This window comes from Podarcis bocagei, assembly GCF_964188305.1.
Source record: "Podarcis bocagei genome assembly, chromosome: 8".
NCBI lineage: Eukaryota > Metazoa > Chordata > Lepidosauria > Squamata > Lacertidae > Podarcis > Podarcis bocagei.
The window spans coordinates 3,340,922-3,367,245 of NC_138133.1; the positions used below are offsets into that span (position 1 = coordinate 3,340,922).

The 26,324-nt window shown below is 45.6% G+C and overlaps 1 protein-coding gene across 4 annotated transcripts in view; it reads right to left on the reverse strand.

Moving 5' to 3' along the window:
- The window catches only part of SLC24A3 (solute carrier family 24 member 3), a 178,200-nt gene that overhangs the window by 34,065 nt on the left and 117,811 nt on the right, over positions 1 to 26,324 (reverse strand). For all 4 annotated transcript variants that reach the window (XM_081205994.1, XM_081205992.1, XM_081205991.1 and 1 more), the window contains exons 3-8: positions 24,604 to 24,680; positions 18,629 to 18,703; positions 17,397 to 17,481; positions 15,629 to 15,732; positions 6,020 to 6,094; positions 399 to 424 (exon numbers count right to left, since the gene is read on the reverse strand). In XM_081205994.1, coding sequence (XP_081062120.1) covers positions 399 to 424; positions 6,020 to 6,094; positions 15,629 to 15,732; positions 17,397 to 17,481; positions 18,629 to 18,703; positions 24,604 to 24,680 — 442 coding nt within the window. The remainder of the gene's footprint in view (positions 1 to 398; positions 425 to 6,019; positions 6,095 to 15,628; positions 15,733 to 17,396; positions 17,482 to 18,628; positions 18,704 to 24,603; positions 24,681 to 26,324) is intronic.

The following is a 26,324-nucleotide window of genomic DNA, read 5'->3' on the forward strand; positions in this document are numbered from 1 at the left end:
AGGAATAGCTCCCCAAAATGAGGCCATTTCTACAGACATCCCCATGGTAGCTATCACATGTTGCCAGCCTCTTAGAGCAATAGTACTTGCAACACAACTACACATCTCCTGTGCCCTCCTCAGCTTTCTACTTTTGTGACTGTCACGCTGAAAGGAAATTGTTTGGACAGTCTATTCCGCCTGCTTATACAGGCCCTGCATCTTCAGGGGAGATCTGTGTGGGTGGCCCAGAAAGTGCTGGGAAAGAGATGTTTCCTCTTTTAACTCTAAAAAGATTTCCATGAATCATTTTCCTATTTAGAACCTCTATAGAAATGGAAATTGGTCCCCAGGTTGCTCAGCAGAACTTTTGCCTCCCCCGCTACCATTTGTCAAAAAATGACAGTTGCACTACTTACCAAGCAACTTTTTCATCATAAATAATCTGTGGAGAAAATTTTTATAAAAATGTATTACCATGTGAGACTGTCTTAAGGTATGCCACACTTTTTAAAAGACTTTTAATATCTCTTGACACAAACTCTCTTCTAGTATTCCAAATAATTTCCCACAGTTCATTCCTTCCAACATCCAATTTTTATCATCTGTAATGTACAACTCTACTTGTTATAGATGCAGAATTGATTTTATCAAGAAACACAAAATGTAAAATGGAAAGGAGATTTTTCACTTTTCAATCCAATCTCTATGCATTATAATCTGTTAACCTTTAGATAAAGGTTTCTATATAACCCTCTTCCAATGTACTAAATCAGTATATGAAGAAGCAAACACGTGGATATGGCACAGGTTTAATGGAACATTTCCCAGGCCTGCCATCTGAGATCCAGAGACTGAAATTGGGTTATTGTGTATGCAAGGCATACCAGACTTGTGCAGAGGACTCCATTGCACAACCATGTCTGGAATGACATGTTGGTTTTCATGGCATTGACCATGGTACTGTCCTGCAACCAAGCTGGGTGCTGCCATGGGTTTGAGGCCTAAGGGTCAGCAGTCCATATTCTTCAGAGCCTAAGGTGCTACAGAAAGTAGATGCCTGTGGGGCCAAAGTACATGAAATGAAGGCTATCTACAATCAGAACTCAATACATTTTGATTTTTAGCAGCTGTGAAGAAGAAGAGAAACTGTATGGGAGAAGCAGCACTGGGGGAGGAAATTCTTCTCAGAGAAAAAAATGGCATGGAGGGAAAATGCCTCACTCCTGCTCAGACCTAATTTGCATCCTCTTTCTTACACAGCTGCTTTTAAGCAAAAAAACCAAGATGCCAGGAGAGCCCACCAGGAGCTAATGCGTAGTTTGGCTTTAATATGTTTAGCTGACAAGCATATCCACAGCTACAATAAACCTGCATAGGTTTCCAGCCTCTCTCTCTCTCTCTCCCTGCAGAATTCTGCTCTGTGCCACTCAAGAAAGCAGCCAAAAGGTATCATATGTTTGAATCACTCCTAGACAGAGAGGGTGGTGTAGGCGATACTCAGATCAGACCCAGTGAAATCCATGGGCTTAAGTTACCATTACTTACTTAAGACAATTGATTCAATGGCCCCACCCAAATTACGATTTAGTCACATACTGTACCTTTTTAGGCAAGGCAGAATTCAAGAATGCAAATCCCCCACTTGCAATCTGAAGAGATAGTCCAGACTCCTAGCACTTCATTCTACATAATGTATATATCAGTTCAAGCGTGGCTACCCTTCAGAAATTCAGATAAAAAAGTGATTCTCCTCCTCAGTCACCACTAGGTTGCACTCAAATTCTATGTCTCAGCTTTTCTTTTCTTTTCTCCCTCCGCTTTGCCTGGAATGATGGTAGCAAATGAAGTGCCCTGATAAACGTGGGAAGAAATATTTGCAGCCCACCCCCCTTCCAGCCTTCTCCTGCTTTCAGTCAGTGTGTGTGAGAGGGGAAGGAATCCATCGCTTCTTTGCTGTCGGCTTATAGATGTCACCCTCAAGTACAGGCCTTCTTGTGAGTCAGCTTATAGCCAAGGACACATGTTCATGCTTCAGTAAGGTGTCTGGGCATAATGTGACAAGGCAGAGTCAGGCAGAGAGGATGCAGTTCTTCCTCAGGTTTTACTGTCCTGCTTCCTGCCATTTCAAATTGGCTAAATGCTCCCAGAACATGACATTGTAAATTATATGAAACTGGGAAGAGGGGTGACATTTCTGTATTGTGCTTAGCCTGAGAGGGGGCTACTATTATTTGCTGTAAAAAAGAACTCTGCCCAGAACAGCTAATGTCCAATTCTCTATCTTCTGCTTATTTATTTATTACATTACTCCCCCCCCCCAATACCCCAGGACATAGATACAATGAAAAGCTGAAGGATATTTGCACTTGCACACATACTAAGATTTCTCATAAGAGGTATGGAATCAAGAAGCAAAAGGATGAATGCAAAGGATAGGGAGCTGCTGGTGAGACCAAGAGGGAAGAGAAAGGCTCCTGCTATTTGATCTGCTATCATGAGGAATCACAAAAATGGCCTCTTCATCTTTTCTCTTCCATGGTGGGTTCAGATATTGAGCCCCCTCTCTTATGATTGCTCATGGGAGGGGCTTAGGGTTGCCACCTTTGGTTTGGGCAAAATAAGGAATGTGTCAGGAGAGAGGAATTGTGGGGGCTAAAAATTACTTTACCTGCTGCAGAAATGACTTCAAAGCAATCCATTACAATGAGTTGAAAGAAATTTACGGATCTTAGTTAGTGATGCACATTAATTTAAATGGACTCACATCCTTCCCAGCTGCTGGATTTCTGCCTGTCAGAAGAATGGTAAATGTTGTAGCAGGACCCCCCCCCCCAATCATTCAGTTTGTACAAACTTCACACACACTCACACACTACATACACTACGCTTCTGTTAGGAATTTATAGAAAAATCAACCATACATCGGATTTGCACTGTTCCACTTTTATTTTACTCCATATGACAAGGACTATCAAAGGGGGGTGGCTTGGTTCTGGTCAGCCATAATCCCTTAAACGTGAGAGCATGTACTCTGCAGCCCTTCCCAGTTGGCATGGCAACTCTGATAGCCGGCTTGATGGGCTCAGACAGAAGACTATCAAGGACACAACGGACTGCATACCTGAGTGGATTCAGGATGGACTGGAACAAAGGACAATGATCAGATCTTCCCTCGGGGGCAGGAAACTGCGACTACCTTTTGTCTTCTGAAAATGACTCATGGGGAAGGGGAGAAGGGAACCAGCCAGGTGACAGGACACTCAGGTTACCACCACAACTCCTCCCTCAACCCCTCCTTTCTGTAATGTATGCATGATGTTTCTGGGGGTGGTCTTGATCTACAGGGTGGGAATTTCAAAAGTTTTTATAAGGCCTTGCACACCATTTTTTCTCTGTCTTTCCTCTCTCCTGCAAGTGAGGGGAACACCCTGTTGCAAGAGTTCAATAAAGGCCAAGCCGACAGGCTGCTGATTTGCTCCAATTTACTCTGGTTGGTGTCTTTACTTTTTGTCCAAGGGAGCCCTCGGATTTTTCCGGTAACAATGTAGAAACCCAGCCCAAAAAAGGAGGAGGGGTGAAGATAGCAACAATTCTGTTTCTCTTCCTCACAGAGCTTTGCCTCCAACATCCCTTTCACGTAGCTGCTAATGCCGCGCGCATTCAAGCACATGCCTCATAGTCAGACAAGGTCATCCAGCCACTAGGGTTACACGTGTGCTTCATTTTTGGCCCGGTCCTTTATACAATATTTTGCATCAATTTATTTAAATAAGTAAAAACAACAACCATTTTAAGGCTTCAATACTCTGCATACTTAATTGAAAGTAAATTCAACTGAACTAATTGGGACTTATTTCTGTTTTCAAAGGATCAGGTTGAACGTGAATTTAGGACTGTGAAAGTTTCTTGCAAGGGAGTTTGAGTCCTCATCTGCTGTACACATTTAAAACACTTTAAAAAGTCATGGGTTGGGGGGGAGGTTTCTTTGGTAGCTAAAGAATAGGTTTGCAATATCCGCCCTACCCCTCTATAAAGGAACAGGGTCAGCGAAGCACGTAAAAGCAACAAGGACCCATGCCTACTCCCCCCCACTTCCCTGGTCAGTAGGAAAAGAACTGCCAGCTTGAATGTGAAACACATGCACACACGCCTGCTGGCCAGCCCCACCTTCCCTTCCCTCCTCTCCTCTCTCCCTCCCACTTATCCAAAGTCACTCCTTTCTTTCTCAGCCTCGCCCCTCCATTCCATTCCCATCCATTGGGCCACAGCTGCGTCACTCCTGGATTGAGTGTAGCAGGGAGGGGTAGGGTAGGGAAAGAGAGACACAGGCAGGCAGGGGGAGGCAGCAGCGCTGGCAGAGATGGGAGGGAGGGAGGAACTGAGCTCAGCGCTGCCTCAGCAGATGAGAAGGAGCAGGGAGAAGAAAGCGGGGCAGGAATAAGGGATGCAGCATTTTCCCTTCAAATAAGGGACAATACCTTATTACAAGGGTCAGCAAACCTTTTCAGCAGGGGGCCAGTCCACTGTCCCTCAGACCTTGGGGGGGCTGGACTATATTTGGGGGGGAATGAACGAATTCCTATGCCCATAGGCGCCGACTCCATGGGGCCTGAGGGGGCTCGAGCCCCCTCAAAAAATTTTTTGGGGGAGCTCAGCCCCCCCAATAATCTTGGGCGCCCTTCCAGCAGAGCGCCGCCGCCGTCCCCCGCCTCCTCCCCACCTGCTCCTTCGCCAGCCAGCCAGCCAGCCGCGCGCCCTAGTCGGAGAGCCCCGGCCGTCCCCCGCGAGATTAGGGAATCCCCGGGGGCGGGGGCTCCTGCCTCGCTGCTTCGCAGCACCACCGCCACTGCCAAGGCACTGCCGGAAATCCCGCGAGAACAGGGGAATCCCGACTGGCCACACCTCCCAGCCAGCCAATCGGCTGGCTGGGGGGCGTGGCTTGCCCTATTTAGGGCCGGAGCCACTTTATTTGCATATTCATGAGCTTATTTATTATTCATGAGCTTTCCCGGGCCCCCCCCCAATATTTTTTATAAGTCCGCGTCCCTGCCTATGCCCCACAAATAACCCAGAGATGCATTTTAAATGAAAGGACACATTCTACTCATGTAAAAACACGCTGATTCCCGGACTGTCTGCTGGCCGGATTTAGAAGGCGATCGGGCCGGATCCGGCCCCCGGGCCTTAGTTTGCCTACCCATGCCTTATTATAAGGGACATGTGGCAAACCTAGAGGGGGTCCCAGGAGTCTCACAACCCAGCTGGTTCTATAAATGGATGCCTTTCTATGGTTCTGGACATATGCCTGCCACAATTTTCTCAATGTTTTGAGCTGCCATGATTCTGTAGATCATGGTGGCTGCCTGGCTGCCCCTCATCCCCAGCACCTGTAAAACACACATCCACAAATTGAACAGCAGCCCTATATATGCCCACAGAAAATCACTTGCTTGGACTCCAGCAGTAACTGAAGCAGACTCTTCTTTATGGTCTCAGATACACCAGAAAATATATCAGAGACCACTGGTGGTCTTCAGAACTCAATTTAAGAGGCACTGTTACAGAAAATTCTTCATAAATTCCAACAGATGCCCGGAAATATGCTATTTCTGATAATAAATAGTAGGAATCATAATGGATTAGGGAGTGAAAGCAAGTAATAACAATATTTTTGCCAGAAGTGTGAAATAACAATTGCTTATCATAGAGAAAAATTCTGGTCTCACCATTCAGCTAGTCTTACTGCACATTTTCTAAATGAAACAACCTAGAATGAAATCTTCCCCCTGACTTTGCTGGACCAACCCAAATCTGGTTTTGGCATTTGAAGCTATGTTCTGAAGTTGCAGAACATTAGTTCTTAAATCACTATGGATGAAACTGGGCAAGGTCCTATATTCATTTAAATAAAACACTCAACAAAAGCAAACTTATTGTAAAAATAAATCAGCTTAGTGAACCCCTATGAAATGGGAGAAATGGCACTTTGGATTGCAAAAGAAAGACTTATTCAGGAAAGCGATCTCTGAGCACTTACCAAGATAAGTGCAACAATAGAGCAGGTATAATACATGGAATCCCTCAGGAGACACCAAGATGACAGTGCAACAATCTGAGAAAACAGACAGGAAGAAAATGAACTGGCCATATATGATCCCAAGATTCACATTAACAGCAAGCTGCAAGGAAGAGCTGATGCGTCCCCCCCCCCAAAGACCAGAGAATTCTACACAGTCATTGTATAACAGGTGTACTAACCTAGTCAGAAGAATCACATTTTTTCCAGGCATAAAATATTTATACCTCAAAAGGTCACATTCCTGCAACAAAAGTGTTACTTTGAAAGATATCTGTGAAAGAAGATTTCATGCAATTATGCAATTATTAAAACAAATATGCAATTAACATTTATTGAGAAGGAGGAAAAACACTGTGTGGAAAGTCCATTATCTCCAAGTTTTGGCCAGATTCTCCAACAGAAGTGCTGAGCCTGTTACACTGAAGAGACATCATGAGGAGTTCAGACTCCTCATTCTGAGGGGAAGAAGCAATGGTTGCTAGCCATTATCTGTGGTTACCTGTTACAACAGTTGGGTGCCTCCACCTCTCTGCTGAGCGGTGGCAAGAGCCCATGGGATTCCAGGCACTCACCCCAGGTCTGTGTTCCTTTGGAGAACTGAGACATGGGGGAGACTGTCGTAGCTTTAAGAAATATGGTTTATTCTTCTATTTACATCTTCAGTCTGCATGGAGAGAGTCCAGATCTTACAGCATGGTCATTTCAAGAGGAGCTTGTACCCCACAGCAGTGCAACCATGGAGTCCAAGGCATCTCTCCCAGCCAGTTCTGCAGTCAGCCTGTCCAAAGATAGATCTCAGATCTCCTGTCACCTTCTTCCTCCCAGCAAACCGTGCTCAAAGCACTATTTTCCTGTCACCTCACACCCAGTTACCATGGTAACCTTCCAAACTCAGTCTCTTCACACCTCGGGGCAAAGCGTAAGGATAGTTCTCTTGCAGGCCAATGGCCCTCAGTGGCCCCATATTGTTCCTCAATGTCCCTAGCTTAGCCAGGTCATTTTGCATAGGCTAGCCTAGAAATTCCTCTGCAGTTTATGGTTCCTCTTCACATCCCAAATAATCAAAATTCTATAGTGTCTTAATTTCTAGGGTTTGGCCCTGCCCAGTCTATAACACAGGGTTCAGACTCCTCATTCTGAGGGGAAGAAGCAATGGTTGCCAGCCATTATCTCTGGTTACCAGCCGGTCCTCCCCCAAATCTTCTGGCATGGACAGAAAACTCAGGACAGGGTCAGTCTCACTTTACGTCAGCCCCTGGAGACAATCTCTCAGTGCTTCCAAGCACAAAGGGAGATTGTCTCCCATCAGGCATGAAGTGAGATACCCCTTCTTCCTTCCAGGTTCTTTATGATACACTGGGTCTCTTTATGAAGACAGCCAAAAAAACCAGAAAGAGATATACCACTGTCAGAAACAAATTTATGGTCATTGCTGGCAACCTGATGATCACATTTTGACTTGAATGAAGATTGACTAATTAGATAATTGATTGCTATACTATGGGAAGCATGTGTCTTCAACTATTTAATGGGGGCGTGGTGGTCACTTTTTTCTCGCAGAAAACTCTTGAGGTCTAACCTGCATCATAAGGTAACAAAATCCTGAGGTGGTAGAGTAAGTTGACATCTCTTCAACCTTCATCTGGGACAAAAAACACAACCTAACACATCACAGAGAAAGTGTCTATGCTACTCACTCCGTCTTATGTGAATTTTCTACTTATGGGGAGAAAATATGGGAGCATTCAAAAATATGAATCCTTGCCTGCAGTCTCAAGTGGTATAGTCCATCCCATTACTTAAATTCCCCCCTCCTTCTGCTACATGTAGACTAGACCTCCAACTGTAGCTGGTACCAAACAAATTATATGCCACAGTGTGTATGTGAGGGCATGCGCTCTCTCTCTCTCTCTCTCTCTCTCTCTCTCTCTCTCTCTCACACACACACACACACACACACACACACACACACACGTGCCCATTTATATTTGTATGGTACCAGGATATTTCCAGTCAGACTCACAGTATTTCATTTTAGCAGAAATCCTACATTTGGCAAAAATCTCTAGGGGAAATACTTCATTCAGTGACCTCACTAACTCCAGTGCAATGCGGCTAATATCAGGTTGTGGCAGATAACCTCTCAAAAGGTGGCATGATACAAGACTACATTTATGTCCCCTTTTTCTGGAGAAAAACAACAACACCCTGCCCCATTTACAACATCCAGTACATTAAGTGCACCATAGGCTATAAGCTTTTTCAGGGAGTGCCCTGTACCAAAATGAACACACCCAAAACCATTTGCAGGGGAGGAAGTTCATATAAACAATTATGTTAACAGAGATCAAAGGCTGGGCCAGTGTGAATTACTTTTAGTCAGCAAACCGAATTACTTGTTGTTAGTAAAATTAAAACTTAAAACATTAAGATACATGCAAACCAACTGGGCAAGAAAACCATAATGAAGAATATAACCTCTTCTATGAACAATAATATTCTCTACGTTGCTGAGGAGCTCATTCTTATATATTGGTTGTGCTCAGAGCTTTTCTTCTGGTGTCAGATGCCGGTATGCAGTACCAGCGCCTTTTTTCCAGACAAAAGCACTGGTTATGGAGTAATAAATATAATGGCAAATGGACATGTTTGCCAGATATTCAGGGAGAAGGAAGTGATCCTGGGTGACAAGGCAGAGAGGAAAAGCCAAGCACATCAGGGGGCAAAGTTAGGAAATGACTGCACACTTCCCCTTCCCCTTCCCGCGTGTTGTGGGGCTACCATTTTCCTGCCGGGTCACCCCATTACGATGTGGGTGGAGCTGGGGTCCTGTTATGAGGGAGGGAGAGGCAGAGGGAGCTGCTCTGATGAGGAGGGCTCTGAGGGGACGGGAGGGAAGTGTGTCATGCAGGTGACTCCAGAGGGGCAGTGGCAGCTTGTGCCTGTTTCCGCCAGGGGACCAAGCTGCTGCTGCTGCTGTTGCGGCAACTACTGCTGCTGCTTTTGCAAGGCCAGCTGGTGGCCCTGGGCAGCTCCGCGCTCCAGATGGCTGGATGAGCCACAGCAGAGGAGGAGGAGGAGAGTGGATCTTTTGGTGGTGGCTGTTGCTGTTGCTGTAGCTCCGTCCCTCCACCAGCTAGCCAGTCCCCTGGTGCTTTAAGCTTGCCTTTGGCTACCCACCCCTTCCTCTGGGGGATCTTGGTGGGCGTCCTTGCAGAAGAACCTGCCTAGGGGGCCTGGGGCACGCGATTCTCATCTGAGGAGATTGTGCACCTTCTGTGGGTGGGCATTGGAGGAGCAACAGCTGCTGCAGCGCCCAGCTGTGTGCCTTTTGGAAAACATCAGCATGCAGGGGAGAGGGGAGAGAAACAGACTTTCTCTTTGCAAGAAAAAATTGTGTGTGAGAGAGTGTGTGTGTGCACGCGCGCAACCTCCCAACCCTTTTCGGATCAGCATTTGAGAAGGAGACAGAGTCGGGTGCAGGAGGCGAGGGGGAAAGCGCCTCTGCCTGGCTGTCTCCCACCGCAAAAGCATGTTTTTCTCCGTCTTGCCCAGTAGGGATTGTTTCATGATGATGATGCATTGTTTTATTATTACGGGCTGAATAATACGCTTGCCATGTGTCCTCTTTTTCCAGGACACGTCCTCTTTTTCAGGGATAAAATTTGAGACAAATTGCATTTACCGTATTTTTTGCACCATAGGACGCACTTTTTCCCTCCTAAAAAGCAAGGGAAAATGTGTGTGCGTCCTATGGAGCGAATGCAGGGGGGAGGCAGGCGGGAAAAGCCCTCAAGAGCCGCACGCAAGCTTCGTGCGCTCTTGCGGGCTTTTCTCTAGGAGGGAGAAGGGACTGACTGGCCGCATCAGTCCCTTCTCCCTCCTGGGGGAAAAGCCCCCAAGAGCGGCGCCCTCTTTAAAGGCTGCGCGGCTCCTGTGGGCTTTTCTACGAGGTGGGGGAATCCCCCCACCTCCCAGAAAAGCCAGGAGAAGCCGTGCAGCCCCTTTAAAGAGCGGGCGGCTTCTGCGGGAGTTGGGGGAAGCTGCAGCAGATTCCCTCCTCCCGGGCTCCCTTTGAAGCGGCAATGTGGGAGGGGAGCAGCTTACACTCGTGTAAGCAGCTCCTCTCCCACTTTCCTGCTTCAAAGCAACCACGGAGGAGGGAAAGAGGGGACCCATGGATCCTCTTCGCTGCTCGAGGCTGCAGCAGATTCCCTCCTCCCGGGCTCCCTTTGAAGCAGCAAAGTGGGAGGGGAGCAGCTTACACTCGTGTAAGCAGCTCCTCTCCCACTTTCCTCCTTCAAAGCAACCACGGAGGAGGGAAGGAAGGGGACCATGGATCCCCCGCTGCTGGAGGCTTCAGCGGATTCCCTCCTCCGTGATTGCTTTGAAGCAGCAATGTGGGAGGGGGGCAGTTTACACTCGTGTAAGCAGCTCCTCTCCCACTTTCCTCCTTCAAAGCAACCACGGAGGAGGGAAGGAAGGGGACCATGGATCCCCCGCTGCTGGAGGCTGCAGCGGATTCCCTCCTCCGTGATTGCTTTGAAGCAGCAATGTGGGAGGGGGGCAGTTTACACTCGTGTAAGCAGCTCCTCTCCCACTTTCCTCCTTCAAAGCAACCACGGAGGAGGGAAGGAAGGGGACCATGGATCCTGCGCTGCTCACGGCTGCAGCAGATTCCTTCCTCCCGGGCTCCCTTTGAAGCAGCAAAGTGGGAGGGGAGCAGCTTACACTCGTGTAAGCAGCTCCTCTCCCACTTTCCTCCTTCAAAGCAACTACGGAGGAGGGAAGGAAGGGGACCAAGGATCCTGCGCTGCTCACGGCTGCAGCAGATTCCTCCTCCTTGATTGCTGGGAGTTTCTCTGGGCAGGAATTCCCTCAGCTTAAGTGGGGTGGGGGAAGTGTGGCAGGTAGGGGGGGGTACTGAGAGACACATGTCTCTCAGATGAAAATTGGGAGTGGGCATTGTGTGAAGTGGCTGTGGATCTCCTGCCGCAGAACTGTAGGACTGTATAGAGTTGGGAGGGCCACCCAAGGGTCATCTAGCCCAGCCCCCTCACAATGTAGGAATCACAGCTAAAGAACGCCAGGCAGATGGTCCCCCAACCGCTGCTTAAAAGCCTCCAGTGGTGGAGACCCCAAACACCTTCCGAGGTCATAGAATTGCAGGGTTGGAAGGGAACCCCAGGAGTCATCTAGTCCAGCCCCGGTGGACAGCGGGCGCAATCCATCCCGTTGCGCAAGACTAAAGATGCTGTGCAAGGCTAAAGAAGAAGCCAAGGCAGTGAGCGGGATGGATCGCGCTTGCTGCCTTGTCTTCTTTAGCTGCACTGGAGAGGTTTAGCTCCTGGCTGGAGAGGTTGCGCGGCTATGGATCCCGCGCACTGTCTTGGCTTCTTTGCTCTTTGGGGCTGGGGGGGGAAACCCGGGCTTCCCCCACAGCCCCGAGAAGCTCTGGGAGAAGTGGACAGGCTGCATGCAGCCTGTCCGTTGCTCTTTGGGGCTGGGGGGGGTAATATTTTTTTCCTTGATTTCCCCCTCTAAAAACTAGGTGCGTCCTGTGGTCCGGTGCGTCCAATAGAGCGAAAAATACGGTATACGCTTTGAATGGCCATCATGGTGTCCTCTTTTTTGCTCTACAAAATATGGCAACCCTAGTATACAAGAAGAATTATAATTTATTACTTCTACCCAATGCTTTTTTCCCCTGGCAGTATTTACTTTAACAACTTCATGGCGAGAACCAGCAACTTTTTCCTAGAAAAAAAGGGACTGGTTCTGCTAGATTAGGAACAGGCAATCTAAAACCTGCACAGCACTGGCACACTCACCAAAGCTTATCTCCAACTTGCTAGCCAGCTATTCTAGAGAAAGATGGAAATGACATTTTCTTGGGGAAAACCTTTTGCAACCTAGTAGATACCAACTGTGGACATTTCACTACCTACTTCTGTGTGGATGATATGTTTGCTTCACAAGGAAACATAGCACGAGAGATATGATATTGAGAATAACCTTAGAACAGAGCACTTATTTGTCAAACAAGTGAGAATCTGCAAGGGAAATTTCCTTCTTACACACAGAAGAAGAAAAATGACAGTCTAAGGCTTCACTTCTTATTGACTTTGTCCACTGCCAACTTTAGGAGTACAGTGGTGCCTCGCAAGACGAAATTAATTCGTTCCGCAAGTCTCTTCGTCTTGCGGTTTTTTCGTCTTGCGATGCACGGTTTCCCATAGGAATGCATTGAAAATCAATTAATGCGTTCCTAGGGAAACCGCCTTCAGACCAGGTCCGGGGACAGTCTGTCCCCGGACCTCTTCTGAAGGCTGGGGGGGGGGACAAGGGCTTTTCTTCTCACCCCCAGCATTTTAAAAAACCCTGGGACAGCGGAGGACTTCTCCGCTGTCCGGGCGATCTTAAAATGCTGGCGGGCAGCATTTTAAAATCGCCCCGGACAGCGGAGGACTTCTCCCGACCCGAACGCTCCCGACCCCCAGCATTTTAAAATCTCCCCGGGACACGGGGAGATTTTAAAATGCTGGGGGTCGCTTTGCTCCCGACCCCCAGCATTTTAAAATCTCCCCGGGACAGGGGGAGATTTTAAAATGCTGGGGGTCGGCAGCGAACGCTTCGCTCCCGCCCGCCAGCATTTTAAGATCGCCGGGGGCAGGCGGGGGGAGGGCAGGCGGGGGGGAGCAAAGACTTTTGCCCTCCGCCGGCCTTCAGAAGAGGTCCTCTTCTGAAGGTCGGCTGTGGGCGAAAGTCTTTGCTCCCGACCGCCAGCATTTCCCTATGGGCTTTCGTCTTGCGATGCAAGCCCATAGGGAAATTCGTCTTGCGAAGCGCCTCCAAAACAGAAAACCCTTTCGTCTTGCGGGTTTTCCGTCTTGCGAGGCATTCGTCTTGCGGGGTACCACTGTAATTATGAACAACTGGTGGTTACTTGGGTGTAATTAACACAATATACTTACCAATTGGTACTTTTGCAACAAGACTGGAGGGTGCCTTCTTATAACAGGCACCACCACAGATACTGTTACTTCATTTTTTGTCTACTAATATTTATTTTAAGAGTGGGAGTATTTCTCTCTTAAACCTCATAGCTCTTTCTGGTAAAGAAAGTTAAGGTAATGTAATTAACATCCTATTTCTGTGCCTATTATAGATTACTCCTCCATGAGATTACACCACCACAATTGTAAAATTGCTATTGTGTAATTGCTATGATTAAGCCTGTTTGGCTGTAGCAGCCCAGAAGACAGATAGAATATTAGATCAAAAGCCACCTTCCCTGAGCTTTTCTTACCCTTTGTCCTGATTAACATTGCTATGAGTTTTATGTAAGCCTTACATTGTAAGGATTCCACTGCTAGTTAAAACTGCTATATTAGCTGGTTCTCTGATTTTTTTACCACCCCGCCCCCCACATCAAAACCAAAACATCATTCAGATAGAGCTCTAACCAGAGAGAACTTTACTGGAAGGAAAAACAGTAAATAAGGGTGGAGAGAAACATAATATTTGCAGAGAAGTTACAATGGTACATCACCTACAGCGTGATCTGAGCTTTCTCCTAACTTTGCCCTTTGCCTCACAGATGTTTGTTCTGTTAAGTATTGCCCCTTTCCTGCCAGTGATCTCTCAGCCAAGAGGAAAGTGCTATTGTATACCTGTCTACCCAAAAGTAAAACTCTTTAAGATCAATGAGGCTTACTCCCAGGTAAGTGGGTTTAGGATTATAGCCTAAATCCTGTAGCACTGCCTCTGGAACTGCTATGGGAGGTGGAAGAGCACACAACAATGTTCAAATGCTAGTAAATTCCAAGCACTCATAAAAGCAAATGAAATGTCTAAGCAGTCCAAGTTGATCTCAGAAGCAGATAGATCCCTTTTGCAAAAAAACATTTGGCACAGTTCCATAAGACATTAGGTGAGATCCCAGGCTCCCATCTCATGCCAGACCCAAGTGAGATTTCTACCTGCCTCTGATCTGCTTGTTATTTGTGAACTTGTAAAATTAAATGATTCTATTTTCTTAATGGTAATCAGAATGTACATGTAGTGGTTAGGGCCTATAGGAAGAAAACAGTTTCACACTTCCTTTATGGGACCCCTCTACAGAAAACAGATTTTAACAGCAAAGTTCTGGCATTCTTTTTTCGACAGATCCTAGGAGTTCCAAAGTGTGGCTATATGTGCTGAGCTAGATCAACATCTCTTAGAATCTAGGGGTTGGATCATGACTTTAAAAAATTCATTTTAGTACATACTCAGAAAGCATATTAACTTATTTATTGAAAGATTCACATATTTTTCATGGTTTTCTGCAATTACTTTTAAACTCAAACAAACAGGGATTGCAATAGACTCTTTGCTCTTGCTGGATGAGTCACATACTCATCCAGTATGTATGTAAATTCAGTATGTAAAATCCAGTATGTAAATTCAAAAAATTTACCCCACTCAGCCCTCCGTATGCCTATCTGCTTACTTGGGTTTACAGCCTTGTCATGGAATGATGGCCAACTATTTTTATAATTTAGATACCCCTTTGCATCTTAGAGCTTTTATGTTAGCTGGTTTAAATGTTCTGTCTAGAAGGTTCAAAAAAATACCCTTCCAAAATAGACTTTGCCCCTGTGGTATGAACATGCCAGAAACAATATATCATATAATTTTGGACTGCTCTCTCTTCATTCAACACTCTTCACAGAGACTTAACTGGTGATTCCTTTGAAGCTCCAAATATCTGCTTGCAAAGAACCTGTAATCCAATATCTGATGAAGGATGATATTCCCGAAACTACTGAGGTTGTTTCAGGATACAAAATTGAGATTCTTAAAAGTCAATTTTGAAACTTCTTAATCTTACCTAATGATGGCTACTGAGTCTTTTATATGTTTTGTGTGCTTAATATGTCTGGACTATTAATTTTTTATTGGACTATTTTTAATGGTCTGAATTATGCAAATAAAGGCTGAATGAATGATTGAATGAAAAGTATTTGTTGAAATGCATAAAAATGAATTTGTAAGCAGGAAACTTTTATTAAGACTGGGGAAGGGGAGTGACTTCTAAGGAAACACAGAAAGGGTCCCGAGATAAAACATAAAGGTATATTAACTACTTTGTGGGACCTACAGTTGAATCCTACTTTGAACTGATTATGAAAATGCAATTCCACAAACAGTGTTTAATGCCTCTAGGGTGGAAGCAACATTAATTAGTTCATTGTGCTACAGAGATAAATAAAACTGAGCTATCTTACATGTTTGTTACATCAATGGTATAAGAAATGCATTGAACTCTTGTGAAATGTTATATAAATAGAGGCAGGCAGGAGATTTCATAGAATCATAGAATCATAGAGTTGGAAGAGACCACAAGGGCCATCGAGTCCAACCCCCTGCCAAGCAGGAAACACCATCAGAGCACTCCTGACATATGGTTGTCAAGCCTCTGCTTAAAGACCTCCAAAGTATTTCCATACTGATTGTGCAGCAGTTTGTAAAATGGTGGCCACTACTCAAGGGGGAGGAGGAAATTTAGTCATATTCTCTTACCTGCCCTGCAAAGAGGCCACAAACCCCAATTATACAGAGTATGTTGAAGACAGCAGAGCCAACGATGGTCCCAACACCCACGTCTCCTTTCGTGATAAACACACCTGAAGGAAGAAAATAATTCCTGTGTCGCTCAGAATGAACAGGCAGGATTTCCCTCCGCAAACCAGAACAAGCGGCACTATTCAAGAAGACTGCTGGGATTAAGGAGAAAATACCAGAGCATATTTTCTAAAACTGAGAGAAGCAGAGAAAATGTGTGTAATAAAAAGATTGCTTAAGGTGTTTTCAGCACAATCAACTAGCTGAACAGTCAAATTCATTATAGTATGGAAAAGGAAACAAGTGCAAAGGTTTCTCATCATCTGGTTAGCAGTACATGCAGGTCTGATCAACGCATGTTAGAATGAGATGGTAGAATGAGCTGTTCCACTTCAGGTGGAGGAGACACCATTTTTGAATGCTTCACTAGGCAAGTAAGAGGAAGAGAGAGAGAGAGAGAGAGAGAGAGAGAGAGAGAGAGAGAGAGACAGACAGACAGACAGACAGACAGACAGAAATACTGCCTGTTTGCAGCTGTGCTGGTTTTCTACTTGCAGGGATCTCTCTCTCTCCCCGCCACAGCAGTCTTAAATGGCACAGGCATTCTACCACTTTAGGACTTGCCCACCATGTACCACCTCATACAAGACCAAGTCTTACCTGAATGCCCTGAGCTGTTAGAAAAAGCTTTCTCAGATTTTGCTGCTGTCTGGTATTTGGGGGGCAATGTGCATAGGATTCCAATACACATTGGGGTAGAAATTTGGGGTGGGAAAATACTTGTTTAAAGTCAAATGGCCCGTGCTCAGGAGTTCCTTCTGCGTGGTTAGCACTGCATGAAGAGCCTTTGGGGGGAAGTTGGTAGAGGGAAAGGCTGTAGGGCCTGCATCGGCTGCCTCTGTGAGCTGGAAATAGGGGTAAACAGACCTGCTAATTTTGGTTCTCCCTGTTTCCCATTTCCCCAATCTTAAATTAAGTTCTCTACATTTTCTACATTTCTGCAGCAGTTTGTGATCATGAAAATTCCTCAGCATGTCTCTTAAGAAACACATTTTTGCATGCAGCTTTGATAAATGTACACATTTCCAAAAGCTATTTCTGCTAATGTAATGCATTTTTGTATGTTATTTATTTTTATGCACACACTACTAGTTGTAGATTGAGTTGCAGATAGGTAGCCGTGTTGGTCCGCCATAGTCAAAATAGAAAAATTCCTTCCAGTAGCACCTTAAAGACCAACTAAGTTAGTTCTTGGTATGAGCTTTCGTGTGCATGAAAGCTCATACCAAGAACTAACTTAGTTAGTCTTTAAGGTGCTACTGGAAGGAATTTTTTTAGTTGTAGATTGAGCCATTCTTCACATCTCTTTCTGCATGGCACATGACAACAGGGATGCCATTCAAAAGCATATTGTTTTGTACTTACTAAGAACACACAGGTGGGAAAATTCCCAACAAACATAATATTTTCCTGGGTAGTCATCCCAGGAAGATCATCCTGGGATGTTGTTGTTGGCACTGGGCCAATCTTCCAGCAACATCCATTCCATCCTTCTGCCAATGTTTATCGGACTAAGGTTAACCTTATGGATTTGGTCTTCTACCCAAAATCTGGGTATGCATATCTATCCCCCATCATCTTTGTGGGAAAGATAAGGCACAAAACTATTAAAAAGCTGCATTTACTTTCACAGTTACAGCAAGAAATAAGCGGAAGATTCAGTTACCTATGACAGATGTAAACAGTTCTGGAGCCGAGCTGCCGGCTGCCATGAACGTTGCCCCTGCCACATCTTCGCTCAGGTGCAGGCGCTGTGTAAGAAGAGAAAAGTCTCTTATCAGAAGCAAAATATAACACGTCCCCAGGCTATTAGTGTTTCAGGACTCAGGATTCATGGTCGTCCCAACATCCTCCCAGGCAGAATAGTATCAAAGGATATGCAATGCAGTAGGAGCTGCAGCAGAATCCTTTCCCCAAAGTATTACCTCCAGTGTCACTCTAACCCAGGAGGATGTTGGAGGTGTGCAAGGGGCCTGAAGCAGAACTCTTTAGGGATGCCATTTATCTTTCTGATAGTTTGGGAGCACTGTCACAGCTACTCCATGGTTTCATCCTATGCTCCTCCAGGGACACACAGTTTTTTTTACAACTTTACTCTTGTCTGTGTCTTTTAAATGGGACATTAGCACACTGTTTCTCTAGCAGCTTTCTACTGATGTTCAAAATAATTAGCTGTCAGCTGCTGCCTGAACTTGAGAAATTATTTATATTATTTTTAAATTATCATTATCAATTACTTGACTGCTGGTAAGAGGAATTATCAGCCTGTCCCATTTGATTTTCCATGTATAAATGTCACATTATTTCATACTTACAATGTTATAAATGATTTCAGATATCAAAACTTTACACACTTAAGTTAATGTTTCTCAGGCTTGGAATTTTAATAACAAGCTTTTCATGTTTCAGTTTTATTTTGTATGATTTTTACCTTAAATTTGTGATAGCTCAAGCTCAATAAAAAAAAAATCAAATAAGAGTAGATTTTTATTTTTACCTCTAACAGGTAAGATCAAGTAGTCCTCCTGCTGATCCACACCATTCACTTAAAGCTCATTCAACACACTTTTAAAGCACATGACTTAGTACTTGATTCATATGCTGCAGGGTTGGCAGTGGCCTTAAATCAACTTGCTACAGTTGTTCATGAAAGCTATACCAATCACAGCAATATTTTTCTAGAAAAAGAGGTGCCAGAGATCACCATGAACGTCTCCCTAGTTCTCTTCGCATGGCAATGGAGCCCACCTGAGCTCCAGCACATTCCAGCTGAAAAAAGACCTGGCTCTGCCCATAGAAATGAAGTGTGTAAAACTGATGGGACGTAAACAAAGGTTACAGTTCTGGTTTGGTAATTTCATTAATAAATATGAGTAAGTAGCATCAACATAGACTTACTTCACAAATCTTTTCCAACGAAGGGACAAAGAAATCATCACAGACAATAGCCAAAGCATAGAACATGTAGACAGCCTGCAGGAACAGAAAGCATTGTGTTTACAAGGCACCAGTTAAAACAGGATACTGTCATAATTTAATTATTTTAAAAGAATTAAGAATACATTATGTATACTGGTTTGAAAAGACATCAAAGATATACCACAGAATTAAATTGGTGTAATAGTCAACCCTGCTGTCTAGGGAACCCTAGAAACTGCAGTGTGTGTGTGGGGGGGGATGTCTTTAGCAGATAAATCTTAGTACTCATCCTAGCCCCTACTCATCCCTAAGACACATCCCTACCCAGAAAATAGGGTGAGCCTGTAACAGGAATTAAAGTATTTACCATCACAAAAGAATGGCCAGGCTGCCCAGTAAAGCAACCAGTGACCAATATCAAGTGTCCTGGCAAACAGAATTTCTGCTGGAGACCGCCTCTTTCTGTGATGTATGTATGATGTTTTGGGGGTGGTCTCGAGCTACAGGGTGGAAGATTTCAAAAGTCTATATAAGAGCTTGCACCCCAGTGTTCTGGGTTCCTCTCCTCCCTCCCTGCGTGGGGGACCCTGTTGCAACAGTTTAATAAAGATCAGGCTTGTTAGCTGCTTTGCTTCTCAATATTCTCTGGTTGGCCTCTGTTATTTTCTCCTACCGATAGGGAATCTACTTAAGGACTCGATACAGGCTCCTGGATACCCCATAAAAGAAAAGGAGCAGTTTTTTCTTATAACAAAAGGAAAAAATGGCACCAATCCATGGGAAACAAGCCACAACTCCCTTTCATTTCAGTGGTGCTTGTACAGAACTTCCTGGTGGATTCTGAGTCACAGATGTCTGTTTCTTTGCCTGCTGCCCTTATCAGCACCTAAAATCCACTCTCTGTGGAGCCTCATCATCTTGCCTCCTGAGAGGGCTGCCTCTGGATTGCTGGGATAGCTCAGTCAGTAAAGCATATGACTCTTAATCTCAGGGTTGTGGGTTTGAGCCCCATGTTGGGCGAAAGATTCGAACATTGAAGGAGGTTGGACTAGATGGCTCTCCTGGTCTCTTCAAACTCTACATTTCCATGGCCCTTTTTCACTGAATATATGTCGGCTCTAGAAAACTTAAGCCAGTCAAATGTTCCAGTTATTCCTAAACAAATGTAGTTTTCATGTGGGAGGTTTGCAAAATTTGGAGCTTGATTTTGATTTTCAAGGGAGGTTTCTATGAAGGTGAATGATCTAGAGTTTCCATGTCTCCTGGCATGGTAGCTTAAGGGTAGTGCCAGGCAGATGAGAAGGTGGCCTGGTGGGATACAGATGTGTTCTATGATATCACCTGCCAGTTAGGGGAAGAGCCTGATTGCGTCTGCAGGATGGAGCCAGGCAAGCATGGAATAGAAAAAGCTTTCATCAGGTCAGGCAGAAAATAAGTGCGCCATCTTGATACTGCCCTCACCCTGGGATTTCACTTATTTGTCCTAGAAACCTGAGGCTCCAGGTTAAGCATGGGGGACCCGGCAACCCCTCCCCATTTTTTGTTATGTTCAGTCAAGAATCCAGAAGATGTGATGTCTAAGCAAAACAAACTTTTCAGTCAGTTATTTCCTCTTTTACAAGCCAATAATAGTGCCAGGTTAAAATGTTCCATTACAAAATCTAGCACCTAATAACCAGTGAACTTGATCATGTTCGCAGCCACATTGTGATGACTTTCCAGTTTCCTCAAACCACTAAAAGTCCTGTGATTGGCATAGGTCCCTACCTAGTCTATTATCATTGAAAAGGTTTGTTACTACAAGGAGATGCTGGTCACTAAATACACACAATTACAGAGCCAAATCAAATATACAGAAACATCATACAGTAGCGTCCTTTCTGGGCTGGAACACTTCAAATGGGAGAATATTTCAAAAACGAAACCCAGCATATGGAAAGCTAAACTGCAACTTTTCCATGTGACAAATGGTTCTAGCAAGTGCCATTGCAGAGTTTTGTCTGCATTTGGTAGATTGCCTCGTGCAAGCTGAATATCACAACTGGATCAGAAACGCATGTGGGGAGCCACTGCTAAAAATAAGCAGCAAGGATTAAAATTTCCACGAAAAGGTTAATCACTTCCAGTTAAACAAGGAATTACTGGCTGAGGTATTCTTAGTCAAATGACTCTTGAGAGGCCAAGCCTGGTTCCCAACTCAGAGGTTGAAAGGGGAGTGTGGAGGGGATGGCAGATGACAGAAATATCATGTGCTGGGCATTGGGGATGGGGGCCTTAGGACCCTCCTCACTTTTCAAGGCAGACATCTCCACACATAAAAACCCAAATGAGTTGTGGATTACAGGACAAAACTATGTAATCTTGTACTGTACTATGATAGGTTTCTAGTCTTGTTTTGAGTACTGAACAAGTATATCTAGCTAAAAAAGTACTGCACACAAGATCTTGTTAGAAATCCAAGTGTATCACAACCTCGGCTTGGGAGATTTGAGTGGGAAACAGAAAGCTGGAATGCAGCAATGAGAAAATGTTGATCTGCCGATTGAACAAAGGAAGAAAAGCAGGGTCTGGAGCAGGGGTGGGAAACTGGTGGTCCTCCACAGGTTGTGGGACCCCATGCCTGACCATTGGCCATGCTGGCTGGATCTGATAGGAGCTGAAGTCCTCAACACCTAGAGAAGCACAGGTTGCCACCCCTCCTCTGCGTCTGAGAAGCCTGAGCTGCTTGCAGACCATACTAACTCACCGGACTCTCCCAACTTAAAGCCATCATGGAGTGCCTGATAACAAACTCAACATCTGATGTCCTCAAAGTAGGTAAAAACAGTGTGCTATTAAAGGGCCAAGCCAATGTGAAGCAGTGCTAGGATTGGCACATAGCTTTTATAAAAAGGTAAAGGTAAAGGACCACTGACAGTTAAGTCCAGCTGTGAACGACTCTGGGGTTGTGGCACTCATCTCACTTTATTGGCCGAGGGAGCCGGCGTACAGCTTCCGGGTCATGTGGCCAGCATGACTAAGCTGCTTCTGGCGAACCAGAGCAGCGCACGGAAACGCCGTTTACCTTCCCGCCAGAGCGGTACCTATTTATCTATTTGCACTTTGATGTGCTTTCAAACTGCTAGGTTGGCAGGAGCAGGGACTGAGCAACGGGAGCTCACCCCATCGCGGGGATTCGAACCGCTGACCTTCCGATCGGCAAGCCCTAGGCTCAGTGGTTTACACCACAGCGCCACCCACGTTCATATGGAGACACAAATAACATTAAGAGTAGGTGTTTTAATACAGCACTTCACTGTCACAGAAATACTAATGTAAGCATCCAAGCATGAAAATGGCAAGCAAGGATACTCTGCAAACACAACCTTTTATTCCAGAAAACAAAACATCTCAACACAACACAACCCTATAAAGACACTAGAGATAAGCAAGGAATTAATTAATGGTCTATTGGTTAGAACTGAATTCTCATAATTTCAACAGCCTAACAGTAGAGAAAACATTCAAATTAGCTGAATAACTCATCCCATAAAAACTCATATCAGTTTCTCTTCAGTGACACAAAAGAAAGACTAATGGCAAGAAAGCTCATTACTTCTTTCGGCATTTTAAAACTGATTTTAATTTAGATGGAAGGTCAGAGCACATCTTGCACACAAATCTATTAAGCTCTCTGCCCCATGTATAATTTCCCCAATGTTTCGCCCAAGGTGGAGGAGGCATTCATATGGTTCTTCCTACATTGTGACCACATCAGTTATGTTAAAGGGAAGGGATCACAGTTTATTTAGTTGCAGACAACATGTTTTGTACCCAATTATATAAACTCAAAAATGATTAATTTAATTAAAGAGAGTTATTCAATTCAAATAATGTATGTCCTATTTCTGACAATGAGAACATAAATGAATTAATAGCGTTATCAGTTTATAGTGTTATCTGAGATGTCTCTTTAAAGGAAAAGACGTATGGCAACTGAAGCGTACATCCATATGGCCAGAGTTGTGTTGCTTATTGGTATGATAATTATTTTCTGCAACAACATAAGTTTTAGAAGTTGTGTATAACATCTTAAGCACTGCTAGCCACGTCTATGTACATTATTTGGCTGATTATTTGGGGGCTTTGCTTGCCTGGTCTGAAGATAAGCAGCTGTACTCTCAAGGAGCTAGCTAGTTACAGAAAGGAAGCTGCTCCTCGTGAACAGAAGAGAAATATGCAGAAGAGAAAAAGACCCGTGATATGAGTTGCACCTACACTCAGGAAACACTGGCCTGCCATTTCAGTGGCCAGGCTGTTAATGGGGAGTAGGAGGTTTGATCCTGGCCCAACTGCATGGGCCGCCAGGTAGTTTCTGGGCTCAATTAAAAGTACAGGTTTTGACCTATAAAGTCTTATGTGACTCATGACCACAAAACCTTAAGTGTCTCCCCACGTGAATCTACCCAAATTCATCATCTGGGGCCCTTCTTTGTGAGGGAGGTGTAGAAGTTGGTGACACAAGATCAGACCTTCTCCGTGGTGACTCCCTGGCTGGAATGCTCTCCCCAGAGAGATGTGCCTGGTGCCATCACTGTCAACTTTCAGATGACAAGTGTAGACTCTCCAAGCGTCCCTATTTTCCAGGGACAGTCCCAAATTGACAGAAGCCCCTGGTTTCCAATTTGATCCTGGAATGTCATGCTTTTCCTTGCGACTTCCCTATTTTTATTAGAGAAATATTGGAGGGTATGCAAGTGGAGACTTTTTACTCAGGCATTTCACTTTACTAATTGATTGATTGATTGATTGATTGATTGATTGATTATTTATTTAGTGCCCTTCGTCTGTAGATCTCAGGATGGTTGACAACATAATCAAGGTCGGGTGTGCCATTTTTAATGTTATTGTAAGTGGAGAACTTTTACTTAATAATGGTTTTTAACCTTTCAGTGGTACTTTAAATGTGGTATTTTATGCTTTTTTAAAGAGGTGGAGAGGGGGTTGCAGTCAGTGACAAATAAATATAAGAAATAAAAGTAAATAAATAGTGCCTGGCTGCAGTAGCACTCTCCTCATTTGTTATTTCCTTAGGCTGGTGCCAACATAGTCATGAAAAAGACCACAGCTGCAAAGTGGCTATGAGCTCCTCTCTGGGAGCCTGTGATGCTAGTGCATTTGTGATCAGCCAAGGTTTGGCTCAGCTTAGCATGACATGAAAACTGAGTCACTGATTCAATCACGTTCTCTTGGGGTCCATTCAAAAAGGATTCAAAGAGAGTCGGTGATTCTGTAAGCTACAAACCCTGAATACGCTGGCATAAATGACAAGTGAATCAGTGCAATGGAAGACAAGAACACCTTCCTACAAGGAATTTCTGGTGAGAAATGACTAAATGGCTAAATATATATTTAAAAAACCCTGTTGTGGTAGCAGGCACGCCAGGTTGGACCCCACATGGAGGGGGGCTGTCACGTGCGCATGACGACATCACATGTGTGACACCCCGCCCCCATCAGGCCACGCTTGCAGGGTCACTCTGGCAATCCCAGCGGGGGGCGGGGAGGGCAAAAGTCACCCTCCAAGCCTCCCGCCCATCCCAGCGCTCAGGCAATTGCAGAGGGCGCCAGAGCTTGCCCAGGGCAGCGGGGGATTGTAGCCACTGCAATATTGAGGGGGGCAATGCCCCCTGCTCAAAATATTGAGGGAGCTGAAGGCCCTCATGCCCCATATACCCAGTGCCACCATGTGGTGGCCATAGATCTTCACTTGCTGCTGAACATTTAAAGTATTTTAAATATTTATAAGGCATTTTTGAGGCTGGTGGTGTCTACAGATTGGCATTATTAATAATTGTTCCTGCTGACGTTATCTTTCAATTATAATTTGTATGTTGTAATGTGTTTTTTTAATGTTGTAAGATTTTTTTTTAAAAAAATAAACATAATATGCATATAGGCAAATAGTGACTCACACAGAAGGCGTGCAAAACGACTGCTCCATGCCGCCGGTTCTCATTTGTGAAGATGTCATTAGGGAATTCATTGAGAGCTAGGAAGGAAAAAGCAAAGAATCAAGCAAATGGAAACATTCATTTAGTTCATAGTAAAGATACTTTAATTAAACAAGCCAAGTGCTTCTGTAGGCTGACAATCCTTGCATTTTCCTGCCATGGAAACTATCATACTGTTCATGTTACTTTCAAATTACTTCATTTTAAGCCTTTTTTGGGTAAACATTTATTGGGAAATTTGATGCTACATTAATTGTAACAGTATGCGTCATCAAGTTGCCTTGGGCACAGCCAACAAATTCTAAACACAGTGTTCTGTTCTGTAATCTTCAGAGTTGTACTACTGGACATAATTATAAGAGCACTTTCTAAACACATAATTAGATTATGATATTGAAACTGTAGCTGTAGCCAAGACAATACATTCTTAGGAACCTTACCGTTTTTATGCTTATGATTCCTCACATGATTTAAACAATGGCTAGACTACACTGTCTTGTTGCTTTAAGTCTGCCCCAATGAGCACCGATATGAGAACTTGTTTCTAGGAACTCCGAAATAGTGGTGGTGAGCATAAGGAGAGAAGGGTTGACTGCACTGCTTGGTCATCACTGCTGAAGTGGCAACTGAGGATGTGCATCCTGCTTTTACCAAAGGCCGTCACTCGGTGCCTATGTTTGGCTAGTTTGGCAATAATGCTTGGACATGATGAGAAGCCCCCAGTCACAGCATACTGTAAGCCACTGGTGTTATGAGCCTTGGCACTGCTAGCCACTACCCAGGAGCAGGACCTGCAATGCGTAGCCCTGCCCAGTGGTGTAGCGTGGGTTGTCAGCACCCGGGGCAAGGCAAGTAATTTGCGCCCCCTAACCCGTGGATTTTAGCACTCGAGTGCGAGAGCGCCCCCCCCAGATGTTGCGCCCGGCCCCCCTGCACCCCCCCACGCTACGCCACTGGGGCTGGGGGCGAGCGAAGGAGCCAAGGACCCCCCCAAGGCTCAGCAGGAATTTATTAAATTTATTATTTGCGGAGCCCCCGCGGGCCGAGGCAGCCGAAGTCCCCTCCCCTCGGGCACCTCCCCGCCCCCTCCTCTCCTTGGGCTGTAGGTGGCTTGGCGAGCGCCTCTCCTCCTCCCGGCCGGGTCCGGGGGCTTCCAGCCGTGCTCCGTCCTCGCCCCCCCCCCGCGGCTGAGACTTGCGCTGAGAGCTGGAGCCAGCGGCGCCCCCTTCTGCCGGGAGACCCTCGCCTGCCCGCCGGCTTCCTCTCGGAGGGTTTTGGGGAGTGCAGGGCGCGGCGAGGCCCCTCGGAGCTCTCCTCCCTCCCAGTCGGCAGAAGCAGCCGTCGCCTGTGGCTGGGCCGAGGGGATGGCGGCGGTGGCGGGGTGTGGAGGCTGCCCGTGCCTGGCCAGGCGTTGGTGGTGGCGTCGGTGCTGCTGCAGCGGCTGCTCCTCCTGCGAGCAGTGAGTGGAGCGCAGCCGCAGCGGTGGCGGGGGGCGCGCGCGCGCACTAGGGCGCAAGGCTGGCGGTGGCGGCGGGGAGCCCGGCGGAGGAAGGAACTTGTCCCTTCCCTCTGGACTCGCGCCCCCCCCCAGATGTTGTGCCCGGTGTGGCCGGCACCCCTGGCACCCCCCCACGCTACGCCACTGGCCCTGCCTCCTCGCTTGTTTTGCCAAATGATGCCCA